This window comes from Vitis vinifera, chromosome 13 (genome assembly GCF_030704535.1).
Source record: "Vitis vinifera cultivar Pinot Noir 40024 chromosome 13, ASM3070453v1".
Lineage (NCBI taxonomy): Eukaryota > Viridiplantae > Streptophyta > Magnoliopsida > Vitales > Vitaceae > Vitis > Vitis vinifera.
In genome coordinates, this window is record NC_081817.1 from 494,750 (window position 1) to 508,136 (window position 13,387).

At 35.6% G+C, this 13,387-nt stretch overlaps 3 protein-coding genes across 6 annotated transcripts; 2 read left to right on the forward strand and 1 right to left on the reverse strand.

Annotated features, from left to right (window-relative positions):
• The first annotated feature begins 493 nt into the window (after positions 1-493).
• On the forward strand, positions 494-4,840 carry LOC100253648 (DNA replication complex GINS protein PSF3). 4 transcript variants are annotated; one of them, XM_010659971.2, is made up of 8 exons: positions 501-578; positions 762-793; positions 1,963-2,114; positions 2,209-2,280; positions 2,476-2,576; positions 3,061-3,153; positions 4,297-4,436; positions 4,519-4,840. In XM_010659971.2, the coding sequence occupies exons 3-8, from the start codon at positions 2,070-2,072 to the stop codon at positions 4,626-4,628; spliced, it is 561 nt and encodes a 186-aa protein (XP_010658273.1). In that variant the 5' UTR covers positions 501-578; positions 762-793; positions 1,963-2,069; the 3' UTR covers positions 4,629-4,840. The 4 variants fall into 4 exon arrangements, with proteins under 4 accessions (XP_002271201.1, XP_010658273.1, XP_010658275.1 ...); XM_010659973.3 differs by having other exon boundaries at positions 512-578; positions 699-793; XM_019224004.1 differs by having other exon boundaries at positions 512-578; positions 705-793.
• Positions 4,841-6,322: 1,482 nt separating this feature from the next.
• Positions 6,323-7,306, forward strand: LOC100253526 (protein EARLY FLOWERING 4). The gene has a single exon (XM_002270697.4). It carries the CDS (start codon positions 6,589-6,591, stop codon positions 7,024-7,026), a length of 438 nt encoding a protein of 145 aa, XP_002270733.1. The 5' UTR covers positions 6,323-6,588; the 3' UTR covers positions 7,027-7,306.
• A 2,473-nt stretch (positions 7,307-9,779) lies between these two features.
• LOC100241683 (peptidyl-prolyl cis-trans isomerase CYP20-1) lies at positions 9,780-13,304 on the reverse strand. Its single transcript, XM_002273181.5, has 8 exons — positions 13,028-13,304; positions 12,604-12,663; positions 12,389-12,467; positions 11,749-11,796; positions 11,628-11,651; positions 10,668-10,850; positions 10,457-10,532; positions 9,780-10,147 (listed from the first exon to the last, which is right to left on the reverse strand). The coding sequence occupies exons 1-8, from the start codon at positions 13,103-13,105 to the stop codon at positions 10,009-10,011; spliced, it is 687 nt and encodes a 228-aa protein (XP_002273217.1). The 5' UTR covers positions 13,106-13,304; the 3' UTR covers positions 9,780-10,008.
• Between the last annotated feature and the right edge of the window lie 83 nt (positions 13,305-13,387).

Sequence of the window (13,387 nt, forward strand, 5' to 3'; positions counted from 1 at the left end):
TACATTAATTAATTTTTATTTATTATTTTATCCTAGCATTGATTTTAGAAATACTTGGCTCCAAAAGAAAAATATAATCCCACTCACTCCCTGAAACTTGTAAATGTGATAGAAATGGATGGAGAGCATTTCTAGCAAATAAATAAAGGTTATTTGTTTTATTCGCGAAATATTTTCATATAATTAATTTATATTTATAATTAATTTATCCTTCAAATTAAATTTTTTATTAACTTGGGTAGAAAGGGGAGGAGGAGAAAGAAAAAAACAAAAAATAAAATAAAAGTTGGGTTTGAATATATAATAAAAAATATAAAAAATTTAATAATTTTTTACATTTAATTCTCTATTTTCAGAGTGAATCAATAAGAATTTTTTATTTTTTTCCAATATTTTCTTACCCAGAACTAAAAATGTCTTGTTTTGTTTTGGGTTGGGCTTTTATTTATTGGGCCTGGCATTTGTGAACTTCAATATATAAATGACGACCCACCATTTTTTTTATATTTGAGTTTCCCTCCACTTCTGCCCCTCTTTCTCCCGCCAGATGCCGTTGCTGTAGAAGAAGAAATCCTCAGGTGATTTTCTTTTCCATTTTTTCTGAAAAATTTATTACAATTGACTTCCAATCTGTTTGTATTTTGAAATTTTTCGTTTTTTCTTTATTTTTTTCTTTGGTTGATTGAATATGCATTTAGTTTCAGAGTCCTCTAGGGTTTTCTCACTTCAGCTACTGAATTCTGGTGTTTCTTTGATAATAGCTGTAAAAGGAAGGTCATTCACATATTTTGAGGTAGGCTCTTCTGATTGACTGAAAGAAGTGGGGAAAAAATAGAAAATCTGAACTGGGGAATTGAGATAATTGTAGAATTTTCTTCAGATTTGTTTTCTTCATTGTTATTGTGTCTGCCTCTAATTTACAAGATGAATTAAAATGCTTTGGTTATTTTGTGATTTTTTTTTTTAATTTAACTTTAATGCAAGAGGAATTTATTTATTTTAGTCGGAACAAGTTAGGTTTAATTTATGAATAACCGGGTGATCTATTTTTCTTAAACCCCAGCATGACTCAATAGGCTTTTTTGGGCATCCACGTAATAGATTTGGGAATCCTTGATCTAGAATCTGGAGTCACCATCCCTCTTTCTTAGTCAATCATATTGCAGAAATTGAAATTTGGGATCATCTGCAGATTCTGTGATCTGATTTGAACTTTCAACAGCAAACAGAACTGATTTGAGCTTTCAAAGTGGAAGATGGGGTTCTCTGAATTGATTGCTATTGCAGCTATGCATGCTTTATTTTCTCTGGATCAATGGTTCTGTACTGCGCTAAATGTTGGACGATTGCACCTCCAAGCCTTCTTTGTTATTTTCTTCTAAATTAGATAATTAGGCACACTTTAGATTCATGGGTTTCTGATGGATTTTCATGCTGGCCAAAATTGAAATGAATTATAAAATTTTCTATTAAATTTGTGATTAAAAAATTACTATATTGAACATTTTGGAAGTGGCTAGAAATCATGACCCCCTGATTTACAAGTCAATTCTCATTATACAACAAACTTTGTGATGGCCTTTGTCGGTTTTCTGTGCAACGCTCTCTGTCTTGTATTAAGTTCAGTAAGGAGCACAAGGGACTGAGATCTCAGATTCATATGCCTGCAACCAAAAGTCCAAAAGTTCCCGTATCCAAACTATGAGACTGCTTAGGCCTTCATTTGAAATAAAAGATGATATGCCAACCACTAGGTACAACTATAAAAACTCTATTTCAGGGTGGAGTGGGAAACTTGATAGCAGAGAAGATGAACCTCTACCTGACATAGCAGGATCCTCTAGGATTAAGTGTAGGCCTTGGAGTAGTTATTTTTTAGTGGCTGGTTACTGCTCATGAGATTGAATAATGTGATTTGACCTAATAATTAATCATAATATTTCCCTTGGTTTGCATTTGCAGTCTTCCGGATATTGGAAGTTTTGACAGCTAAGTTAGATGCCAGCCTGAAATACATTGACCAATTGCCTTACTAAGCTGGCTTCACAAAGTTGGAAAGGACTTTAAAAATGGCACATTATTACAACATTGATGAAATTATTGTAGAGGAAGAGGTAAGCACTTTTATTTTCTCATACTAGATGGTTTTACTTGGAAAAAACCTTTCCCTGATTCTAATTTTTTACCATGTTTTGCATTTTATGACAGCTCGTCTCTGCTGTGTTCCAAAAAGCGGCAAATGGAGTTGGAATCCTTGATCCTAGTGCTGAAACAAACAGTGTAAATTCCAAGGCTCTGCTTTGTTTTGGGTGAAAATGACAGAAAGAAAGAATAATGCTTTAAATGGGATGCTTTCTAAATGATTTTTAAGAAATAACTTTTCCTAGTTCTTTCCAAGAAGCAAACAAAAGAAAACTGAAGCTAAGGGGATAATTTATTGCTGGCTTCTGATATTTTCCTGATTGTATTTTTCAGGTTGAACAAGGTTCAAAGGTAGAGCTGCCCTTCTGGCTTGCTCATGAGTTACTCCAGAGACAAGCAGTGACAATTCATGTTCCTGCCTGTTTCAATCAAAAGTAAACCTCTAACAGCTGTCTGGATTTTAACCTTAGCAACAGTAAAAGGCAGACTTTACATTGATCATATAGCATGTGCTCACTTTACAAATAGGTACATATATGACATGATTAGGAACATGTGGCCCATAAGTTATAGCTAAAAAACACCTTAGGCAACACTTGACCTTAGTCGTGCAGTTTATTTTCATCGATGGGACTCTCCCCTAAAAATCCATGAGGTGTTGTTGATCCATGGCATCATGCTCTAACATCCAACTGTTAAGGTTTGTTGTCTACATTATTTTATTTTTCCTTTCCATCTAAAAGAATGTGGCGGGCTGTTTCAAACAACTAGTTTCACTTTGCTGAGGAGTTCAGTTAACAAGATGGTCTGACCATGAACCCTTGCATATGTTTCTATCTAAAATATAAGCATGATGAATTGCCTGTTTCTGTACTAATAATGTGGCCTTGTCTTCCCCTTGTTGGACTTTAATACCAGAACCAGGAAGGAAATCCAAGCAGATGCTCCATGTGTGGATCTAAGGAGCCGATGTCCATATTTCTATGAACTGGGGTGCAAGGTAGCCCCATTGTGAGTTTCTCTTCCCATTTATTTACTTCTTGTGTGCATAGTTAACCCAGTCGATGATATCTTGTACCTTAAAACTAGATAATGTTAAGTTTCTGCTCATTATTGCTTAAGTTACTTGATGATCTTTTCATTCATTATTGCCTTTACATGGTGCTTCATCAAATTTAGAAGGATGGAACTCTAAGCTTGGGGAGTTCAATCTCCAAGATGTAATGCAAGGCTCCAGAAGTGAGACTACACTATACCAATTATAGTTATGTTTTTTTTTCATTTGTTGGGTGTATTGAGGTTATGTCCAGAGCATTTTTCTGACCCTTTTTCTGCAGTTGGGATGGGGGTTGGGCTGAGAGCCAATATATTCTAGGGCCAAAAGCTCCCAACCAAGCTGGAGGGAAACAATGGGGAATCAGTGGAGCATAACCTAGAACAAGCAATGAAACCCGCACAGGCACCTAGTTCCTAGTTTGTGATTATTGTCCATGATCTTCAAGTTCATTAGCTGGTCTCGGAGATCATTAGAGCAAGAGCAAAATTCTTGTATTGTTGCCTCAGTTTGCATAGCAAAATATCCTACTTGCCACATATGGCAAATTAAGCCCATGGTGCTGCTTTTTGATTTCAGAAGAGAACCTCCCCCAAGAAAACCATAAACTTTCTGTGCTGGAGCTCGAAGACATTCTTGTGAGATAGCAGAACTCCATCTTTCATCTGCCATGAACTTTCAGTTAAGGAACTGCCAGAGAAAGGATGGTTATGATCTGCAAACCTAGATCCCATCTTTCATCTGGACCATGCCTATGAATGATCAGAGCAATCACGATTCTACCCACCTAAATATATGCCCTCTGTAAAATCATTGTTCTTTCAAAATTTGTGAAACAATGACAACTCAATCGGAGTTGGAAAACAATGCAGAAAATCCTCAAAAAAAAAATAAAATGAGGAACAAAAACAAATTGACCTTTTGTTGATCACCATTTCTCCTTACATAACTTGATAACCATTGTGCATCTGACTTCAAGGTTTAATTGGGTTTTTGTCATTTAAAAACGCAGCTAGATGTTACTAAATGTTGAATTTACAATAATTACATTTCATGAGTTACAACATTGATTCTCATTAAGCTGCTTTGATGGTGGATAGGGTTGGTGATAGAACCATTGGATCCTTGCTCCTTCAGGCCTTTTTGAGCAGGTACAAGGAAGTTTTGAGCAAGGCACATACAGCTGCATCCACACCGGTTCCCAAAGTCTTGACACTTCTAACAAAAGAAGAAACCAATTGTAAGATTGATTTGACAAATTTCCAATATATTATTTTCTACTATCACCTCTCATATTTATTTTAACATTGTACATTTTGAAGTGTATGAGACAGCCCAATCCTCTATGGCAGCATTTAAGAAATGGCGGATGGGTGGACCCAGATTCCAGAGAGCTTCTGTTCTTGGGAGGAAGAGGAAACCAACTGATTAGCCGCCCCCATTCATATGACTGTCACGAAGAAACTACTACTTGGATATTGTCTGTAAGTGAAACATATTAATGAGCCATTTCGATTACATAAATCTGTGAGAATTAAGAGAATCAATGCAAAGTTCTGACTAGTACTTGAACTATTAGGAAGGAGGCTTCAAGCATCTTGAATAAAAAAACAATGGTGGTTGAAGTTGATTGGTGTTTGCACATGGAAATTGTTACCTAACTTTCTCATTGTTCTCGTTTTGGTACGAGTTTGAGACAAAAGCATCCTTGCAAAAAAAAAGTCTCATTACTTTTGAAAATATTCATTAATTAGTCTTCCAATCACATCGGCACCGTCTCAAGTAATGGTTTTAACACAAAAGGAAATTAAAAAAATTAATATATGATTAAAAGGATAATATATATGGATGTAATTTTTGTTTCGAAGACTGCTACTGAGACCAACTGAGCGACAATTTCATCAGTTTATTTGGAATTGAAGGCAACTTCCCACTCACTTTTATATATATATGTTGATTGATTGCAAGTCCCTTGAGGGTAAATTTAAGCATAATGATAAAATCAGTCCTCTTGAGGGTAAGTTACAAATCCCTATCCCGGGGTTGGACTAAATTATTACATATTTCTCCTCTATTATTTTATATTAAATAAAAAATTTATCCTTTGCCTTTTATCAATTAAAAAAAACCTCAAATAATTCAAAAACATAATTTTTTTTAAAAGAAAATTTAGTGTGTTTAACTTTATTTCTATTCAAGTGCTTTTAGACAAGTTTTCAATCATTTTTAAAATTTTTGTTAAAACATTTTTTTTTTTTTTTCTTAAAAACACTTTTTGAATTAAAAATGTTTTTTAAAAACACTATCAAAACGAATTCTTGTTCTTTTTTTGAACTTTCACCTTAACTTCGTTGGTTACTTTAAAATTTTGATAAGTTTAATAACTAAATTCAAAGTAAACAAAGACTTAAATTAGAGTTTTATATATATCAACAATAGGAAAGTTTTTGGCCCATTTTAGCTCTGAAGATGAAGCTAAATTCATAATTGTTAGAGGTAGAAGTTATAATTGTAAGAAATGTTTCACGAAATCATTTTTTGAATAGTTTTAAATAAAACTTTGATAGTTCAATTTTTTTTGGAGCAATAGGTTTTATTTGAAAAGTGTTTTAGAATAAAAATTGATGTTTTATAGAATAAAAATTTGTTTTGTGATGAGAATACCTTCAAATATTTTTAAAAATAAATTTTATCTATTTTGTTTTAAATCATTGTCTATATTTATATAATCAATTTTTATACCTCACAATTTTGGTTTTACTTATTTATTTTTTTTGGTAAAAAATTACCATCTCCCAATTTTTATAATTTTTTTTTATAAAATTATCTCTTCAAAAAAATGATTTCTCACTTTTTAAAAAGACGATTTTTTTATAATAAAAAAATATTTTTTTCCTTTCTTATCTGACAAAAAATTACAATAGATTTAAAATTATTTTTTCCATTATGACAGTTTAAAAATTTGCCAAAAATCCGATTTTTGTCTTTCAAATCCAACTATCCATATTTGATGTCCCACGACGTGCATCACAGAACGAACTGATATATTGACGTGGCAGCCTAGTGTACGGTTGGCGGTACTAAATTTATATATATATAATATTAAATAAACAGAAAGATATTTGGAGACGGATCCAGCAGAGCAGCTTGATTAGTAGTTGCCCACTCCACTTTTGCTCTTTTTCATTTCTTAAAAGTTAAAATATCCCTTCTCCAATGAAACTCCTCCAGAAGATATTTTCTTGATTAACTTCGTCCCACTACCACCACACCTCCACTTCAGCGCGTGCCCTTCAAGCCTCCCTCTCTGTCTCTTTTATCAAGTCAGACAAGTACGGAGAGATACATGCCTGAGAAAGCGGGATTCCTCACCATCGCCGGCCGAATCTAACATGGACGACGACGCCTCCAATGGATTCCGCCGCCACCGCCGCCGTCGCAGTCGACAAAGCTCCGCGACCGTTGATCACCGTCGAGCAGGTTTCGGCCCCGCGGACGAAGGAGATGACTCCGGCGGGGAGGCGGAGGAGGGCAGCGCTGAGGTTTGGGAGACCTTCAACGACAGCTTTCGGCAGGTGCAGTCCGTGTTGGATCGGAACCGCGTTTTGATTCAGCAGGTTAACGAGAACCACCAGTCCAAGATTCCTGATAATCTCGTCAAGAATGTTGCCCTAATTCAGGAGATTAATGGAAATATTTCCAAGGTTGTTTCGCTCTACTCCGATCTCTCCACCAACTTCTCCGGCGTATTTCATCAGCCACACGAGAACGAAAACGGAGCGGTTGTCGCTAAGAAAGGTAGTGTCAAGGGGAAGAACACGGAAGCTTGAGTCGATAAAAAATTTCTAAGGTTGAATTCATCTTATTTGTAAATCAGTTTCTGTTGTTGTAGTGTGTTTAGGTTTCAAATTACTGAATATCAAAACACTGCTTCTGTTTATGTGGGTGTTGGAGTCTCACTGTTGGTGTTCGTCTCGGTGGAAAACTGTTATGCTCATGCTGTGTTTGTTGTCCGTTGTTGTTGTGTTATAAGGAGGATGACTGCGGGACGGCGGGACCGACCCCATTATCTTCCTCATCGACTAATAGACAATTGAGGTATTTATGTTCTGTTTGTTTCTTTGTTATGTGTTTGCTCTTTGATATGGGTAATTGATTTAGTGTACCAAGATAGGGCTTTGTCTCTGACCTGAAAGAATGAATGAACGCAACTGAATCAGGACAGAATTGTTACTTCAGATGCTCTGTTTGTAAATAGTTTAGGTGCTCAGTTTTTTAGGGTGAACAGCATCATAGATTCATAGATTGATTAGATTCACCTTATAAAGTGCACTTGACAATTAAGTTCCTGCTCTGAAAGTCTCCTTGGAAAGTTATCTATTGAAGGAGGAGCAGAGTGGATACAATCACAAGTACCTCGGACCATAATTGTGAGGTATAAAAAAGGTTAAGGTTGCTCATCAAAAGGGGTAATATGAGGGAGTTAGGCCAAATTCTTGTAGTTTCCATTTGGAGATAGACCTTGGTTTGTGCCTTCAATGTTTTTTTCAAGACATGGGTGTTTGTTACGTTTGCGTCATATATCGTTTCAGTGAGCAATGAAATGTCGTGCTTATGCTGTTTGTTATCCTTTTGGTTATAAGGAAGAGTACAGCTGGAATGCTTGTTTTCTTGTTCGAAATTGCAGACCAGATGAGGTGTCTGGGTTCTGTTTGATTATTTGTGTTGCTTGTGATCTGTATCGTGTGATTGGGTTCACAGAAAATGAATTTCTTCATTTTGGACCTGAGCTTGCAGTTTCTAATAGAGTGTAAAAAAAAAGGATGTGTACAAGGAAGCATGAATTAAACACTGGTGCAAATGCCCTGTTAGCTATGGAAAAGGTTGTTCTTCCTCCAGATGGGTTAATGTTGACATTTGTTTAAAGCTCTTGTTGTGGATGAAAATAGACTTGTGTAGCTGAGCGCAAGTACATGGAATGGAAAAAAAGGGCTTTTTTGAGTAGTTCAATGAACACAACCAAGAAGTACCTTACTTGGGCATATGAAGCTCACTAAGCCATTTTTTGTTTGTTTCTTTGAATCAAAAAAGTTTTCTCTGTTCATGTTCTGCACAAGTGAAGCTAACCTAGTCATTTTGTTTCTCTTTGTATCAAAACAGTATTCTCTGTTCATGCTCTTGGAGGGCTAATATTTTCCCTCTGGAAATGGCCGGATGGAAGGAGATATATTCTCTTTAATCTCCTATTTTTCCCTCTTCTCTTGCATAATAACCCAGTCTTAAAAGAACTAAATTTTTTTTGGTGGTTATTAAAAGCTCCAAAATTCGCACAAACCAACTCGGATGAGAAGCTTCTTGTTCTTAACTGGATGTTTGGTTCTTGGAAAATTTGAGAGAAAAAATAAGAAAGAAAAATGGAAGAAAAGAAAAAGTATTAGAAAGAAAGAAAGATAGAAAATTTAAAGTCAACAAATTATTTTTATATATTTCTTCAAACTTATTTAATTTATTTTCTCTTTTTTACATAAAAATAAATTAATTTAAAAAAATATATATTTGTAATTTACTTATATTTGTTTTTATTTTGTATTTTCCGTGATAAGACAAACATGATACAATCAATTTTCTTTTCTTAGTAATGTTTTTTATGTCCTTATACTTTCCCAGAACCAAACATGACAGGAGTTTTGTTGCCTTGCACGGCATCTATACAAGTAATAAGTTCCTTTGGGGCATGTTCCTTGTAGGAACTGGCTAGAGGAAAATATTTCACTTTACCCATTATCTTCATGAGCCCATCTTGAATTCGGATTGCCTCAGCCTTGTTGTGGGTGGATTATTGTGTTGCGACTCAGAATGGACCGATTTTGTTTCTTGATTGTTGAACTTTGATGAATTTGTTAAGAGGACAATCTGAAACACTGGAAAGAAGTAAGAAATGATGTGGTAGGGAAATGTAGAGCATTCCAAGTAGGAGATAACGGTGTAGGAAATAAGACTGATCCAAATAATAAGTGATTTAGTGTGAGTCTAAGGTTCTATAGTTAGACATGGTGAAGAAATCGTCTTATGCCGTAGGCTAAGGCATGAATGATTGAGTGCAAGAGTGATTCAAGATTCATACTGTGGGATGCCATAGACTCGGGGAATGGGGCGATGAGTTAATTCGTTAGTTTTATTGATGTTGGTTGCATATTGTAATGCTTGACAAATTCTCTCAAAAAATTCATTGGGGAGACGGTAAAACAGTGGGGAAAATTCTATTACTTCTTTTACTCTCTCTTCTTTGTTTTCCCCCCACCTTGTCAATTCAATTGACCGAGGCCTTGCTCAAGGAAATTCGAATTTGATTATTTGCTGTTGAAGTTGGGGATGCCTTCACAATTTGCTACAAGTTGACATGCATTCTGGAGAACACCAATCGCTCTTTCTTCCCATACATGTTTAGATTCAAGGTCAGATCAGATTGGCATGGTGAGGACGTCATCGTGTATTTAGCTATTTTTCACTGGAGCTGCTAGAGGATAACCTGGAATGGAGCATTTGATGCCCAGTTATCATGGTCAAATGGAACCTTTGTAACTTATTTTCAACTGGAATTCAATAGTCTATAAGGCAATATATGTAAAAGTTACATGCTTACAAAGACCTATATTCTGAAGTTTTTTCATGTAAGGCCTTTTCCCAACTTCTGCTGAACACCATAAGAAAGTGAACCGAAGTTATCGGACTCGTCTCTGAGTTCATAATACATAATGATCACGTGGTACATGGTAACAATTTTATTATACAACAAAAGATGAAAACAGTAATTATAGAGGCAGTTCACCACTGTCTGAAATGACAACTTTTTGAGTGGGCGCCCCATTCCTACTTCCCAGCTCTTCAATTTTGTAGACCACCTCCATCCCGGAAAGCACCTTGCCAAACACAACATGTTTGCCATCCAACCTTCAAAAAAACAAATAAAGAAGCACGGTTACATGAGTTCAGAAACTTACACAAGCCTGTAAAAATATATTCTCAAACAGAGTATTTAATCATGCAAATCCATGTCCTGGTCCTGGAGGCAATCACACCAAGAAATTGTGTGAATCCAGCAAATCTATAATTCTGGATACCATATCACTTCAGTTTGTTAAGACCTGGGACATCACATACAAATGACACTCCCAACTCTTCTGAGAATATAAAACATTATCTAGAATGCCATTTGTCTACTGAAAAAATCCTACTAGTAAGGAGGAAATAGTTGACTACCAATGAGTTGCTACTGTTGTAATGAAGAATTGCGATCCATTGGAGTCGGGCCCAGCATTTGCCATTGACACAAGTCCTGTTATCAAAATGAAGAAGTGAACAAAGGATTTCTATTGAATACTCTTTAAAGTGCACATCATAACCAGTTAATTGCAACTTGTTTGAGTGGATCTTGCAAAGAAGAAACCTAGTCAACAGACTTTATATTTACCTGGACTAGTGTGATTCAGTTTAAAGTTCTCATCAGCAAACCTCTCACCATAGATTGACTCTCCACCTCGTCCATCACCCAGGGTAAAATCACCTCCCTGGATCATAAAGCTGGGAATAATCCTATGGAATGCGCTCCCTTTGTAATGAAGAGGTTTCCCACTCTTTCCCCTCCCCTTCTCCCCTGCAATGCATCATTAACAGGATCAGCCTAAAAATTATAAACCTAATTTAGAAGACATAGCATACCATCAAGATTATGACTTCAACCCTTTTCACATAAACAGAAAACTTAAGCCCAGTCCATTTCACACAGGTGCGTCTCCCAATGGAGCTGAAGTCTAATTGGAAAACTCCATCAACCTCCCCCTCCTCATTTTGGTACCACCCATACCCCAAATTTAGTCACTAAATGTACCATCAAGCCTTTTGGACTGTATTCTTTAAGAAATATAGAAAATAAATTGTATTTGTAGGTAAACCAATGAGTTCAAACTTATTTATTAGTAACAAGTGTATAATCAGATGGCCACCATAGCACCCAAAGGCCAAAAAACTGCAACATAATTACCAAAATTGGCGCATACTATATAAGCACAGGGGTATGGTCTTGACAAAAGGTAGCCAAGACATCATCTATGCAATGCTTTGTTACATTGATGATTAAACTTCTAGAAGTCACATTTAACATAGATCACTGAAAGAGTATTCTCCAAACTGCAATTAAAGTTGCGTCTTTTCTCCATGATGCAGTAAAGTAACAACATCCACCAATCATTAACATTCTTTCCTTTTTCGTTATACACAGTTTGGAGGATATATTTGACTGCTAACTGAGATCTTTCAGCAATAATCCGAAAAAATGGGGGATGTACTTCAGCAAAATGAAAGTAAGTAGTTTATATATATAATTAATGAAGGCATGATAAACAAAAGAAGGGGGCAAGAGTTACATGGCTACCCGTGCAAAGCGCCCGGAAGTTTTCTGAAAGACAAACATATAACAAATAATCAGATTATTTTCATGTACCAAATCAGAATGAAAAATTAGCAGTGTTATCCTCAGCATTTGGGTGCCATACCTATGGTTTTAGGAACTGTTTTCCCAAAGAGACCCATGGTAATGCGGCCTGAAAGCAAATAAATCACGAATATAAAACATCCTTACATAAACTAAGATTACTGGGAATCTAAATTTAAATATAAGCAAGATATTCACTATATTTCTAGTCAGTGAAAAAACCCTTAAACAAGTAACATAAGAATAAACATTTCAAGTAGAAGCAAATCCGTGCCGCCAATTGGTGAGGGCATGGTTCAACATCTCGTGAAAGTAAAACCATTTATATGTGTTCTATGAAGAATTTCAAATGAATCCATCCTGGTTTACTCTAAGCAGAAAAATCATCGACATTTGTTCTCCGAAGAGTTTCAAATGAGTCTATCCTGATTTACCACAAGCTGAAAAAAATCATCAGCAGCTTGCCCTACTAAGCATTTCAAATGAATATATCCTGATTTACTATAAGCTGAAACATCAGCAGCTCCTCTGTTGAATCCGAAACTTTTGCCTCTAGTGGAAGAATTTTAAGCGGATTTCAGCTCGGATATATTCAAATTCAATCCCCAATGTGTCAGCACCCACTCTCTAATTCCAATTCCACCATTACATCCCAAAAATTTCTCAAAACAGATGAGCCCAATTTTCCAAACATATCATACCAATGGGTTTTCCGCTCACTTCGACATCAAAATAGACTTTGTGTGTCACTCCATCTAAATCCTCCTTTGACTTGCTTTCCTGGAAAAAAAAAGGGGGGCATAACTAAATGAATCAACCCAGGCACTTGCATTTTTGGATTTACAGGTAAAACAAAACCCAAAGATCCATCTGCTTCAACTCAAAATAAATTCTGGAAAAAAAAAAAAAAATCTACCTTTTCAAGCGTGGTATTGATAGTCTTCTGCTCAATTGAGACTGTGGCACTCAATTGACTCTGCAATTGTAACAAAAAAATCAATATAAGAATAAAAGATTCTAATAATTTCATTCTTCTCACTTGTATAGACTCAAGAGTAAACCCTATTTCCCGATGAAAAATACCTAATTACGAGTTCAATAAATCCATCAATAACCAAATTTCAAAATCTAAATTGTACTCCAAACCCTAGATCCTACAAACCCCGTAACCCATGTTTGAATCGAAACAAACCAACCCAATTCACGAGCTCCATTCTGAAAGAATGAAGAAAATCGAAGGGAAAATGCCCTCAGAAATAGCTCGATTTCTTAAGAAGTTTTCTCATTCTTTCCCGAGAACCAAACAAAGTGGGGGAAAACTACAAACCAAGAATGAATACCTGAATGATTGCTAGGGTTCCAATCAGAACCATAATCCATATAACAGCCACTGCAATCAACCGTCTTGTCGCCGCCATCGACTCCAGACTCTCTCTCAATCTCTACTTTTTCAGCCCTAAGTGGAAAAACTGAAACTCCAATCAGATCCAAAAAAAATTATTTAATATTGTCTTTTTTTGGGGGGGGATATTAATTTATTTTAAAATTGTTAAAAATGAAGAGAAGAAAAAGAAATGGAGGAAAATCACAGGTGGCAGTTTGTAAAAACTTTTCTTCGAAACAAAAACAATTTTAGTTATATTTGTCTATTTGAATTGCAGGTCAATTAATGTAAAGTAATTTTGAAATCTCTTAAAAGT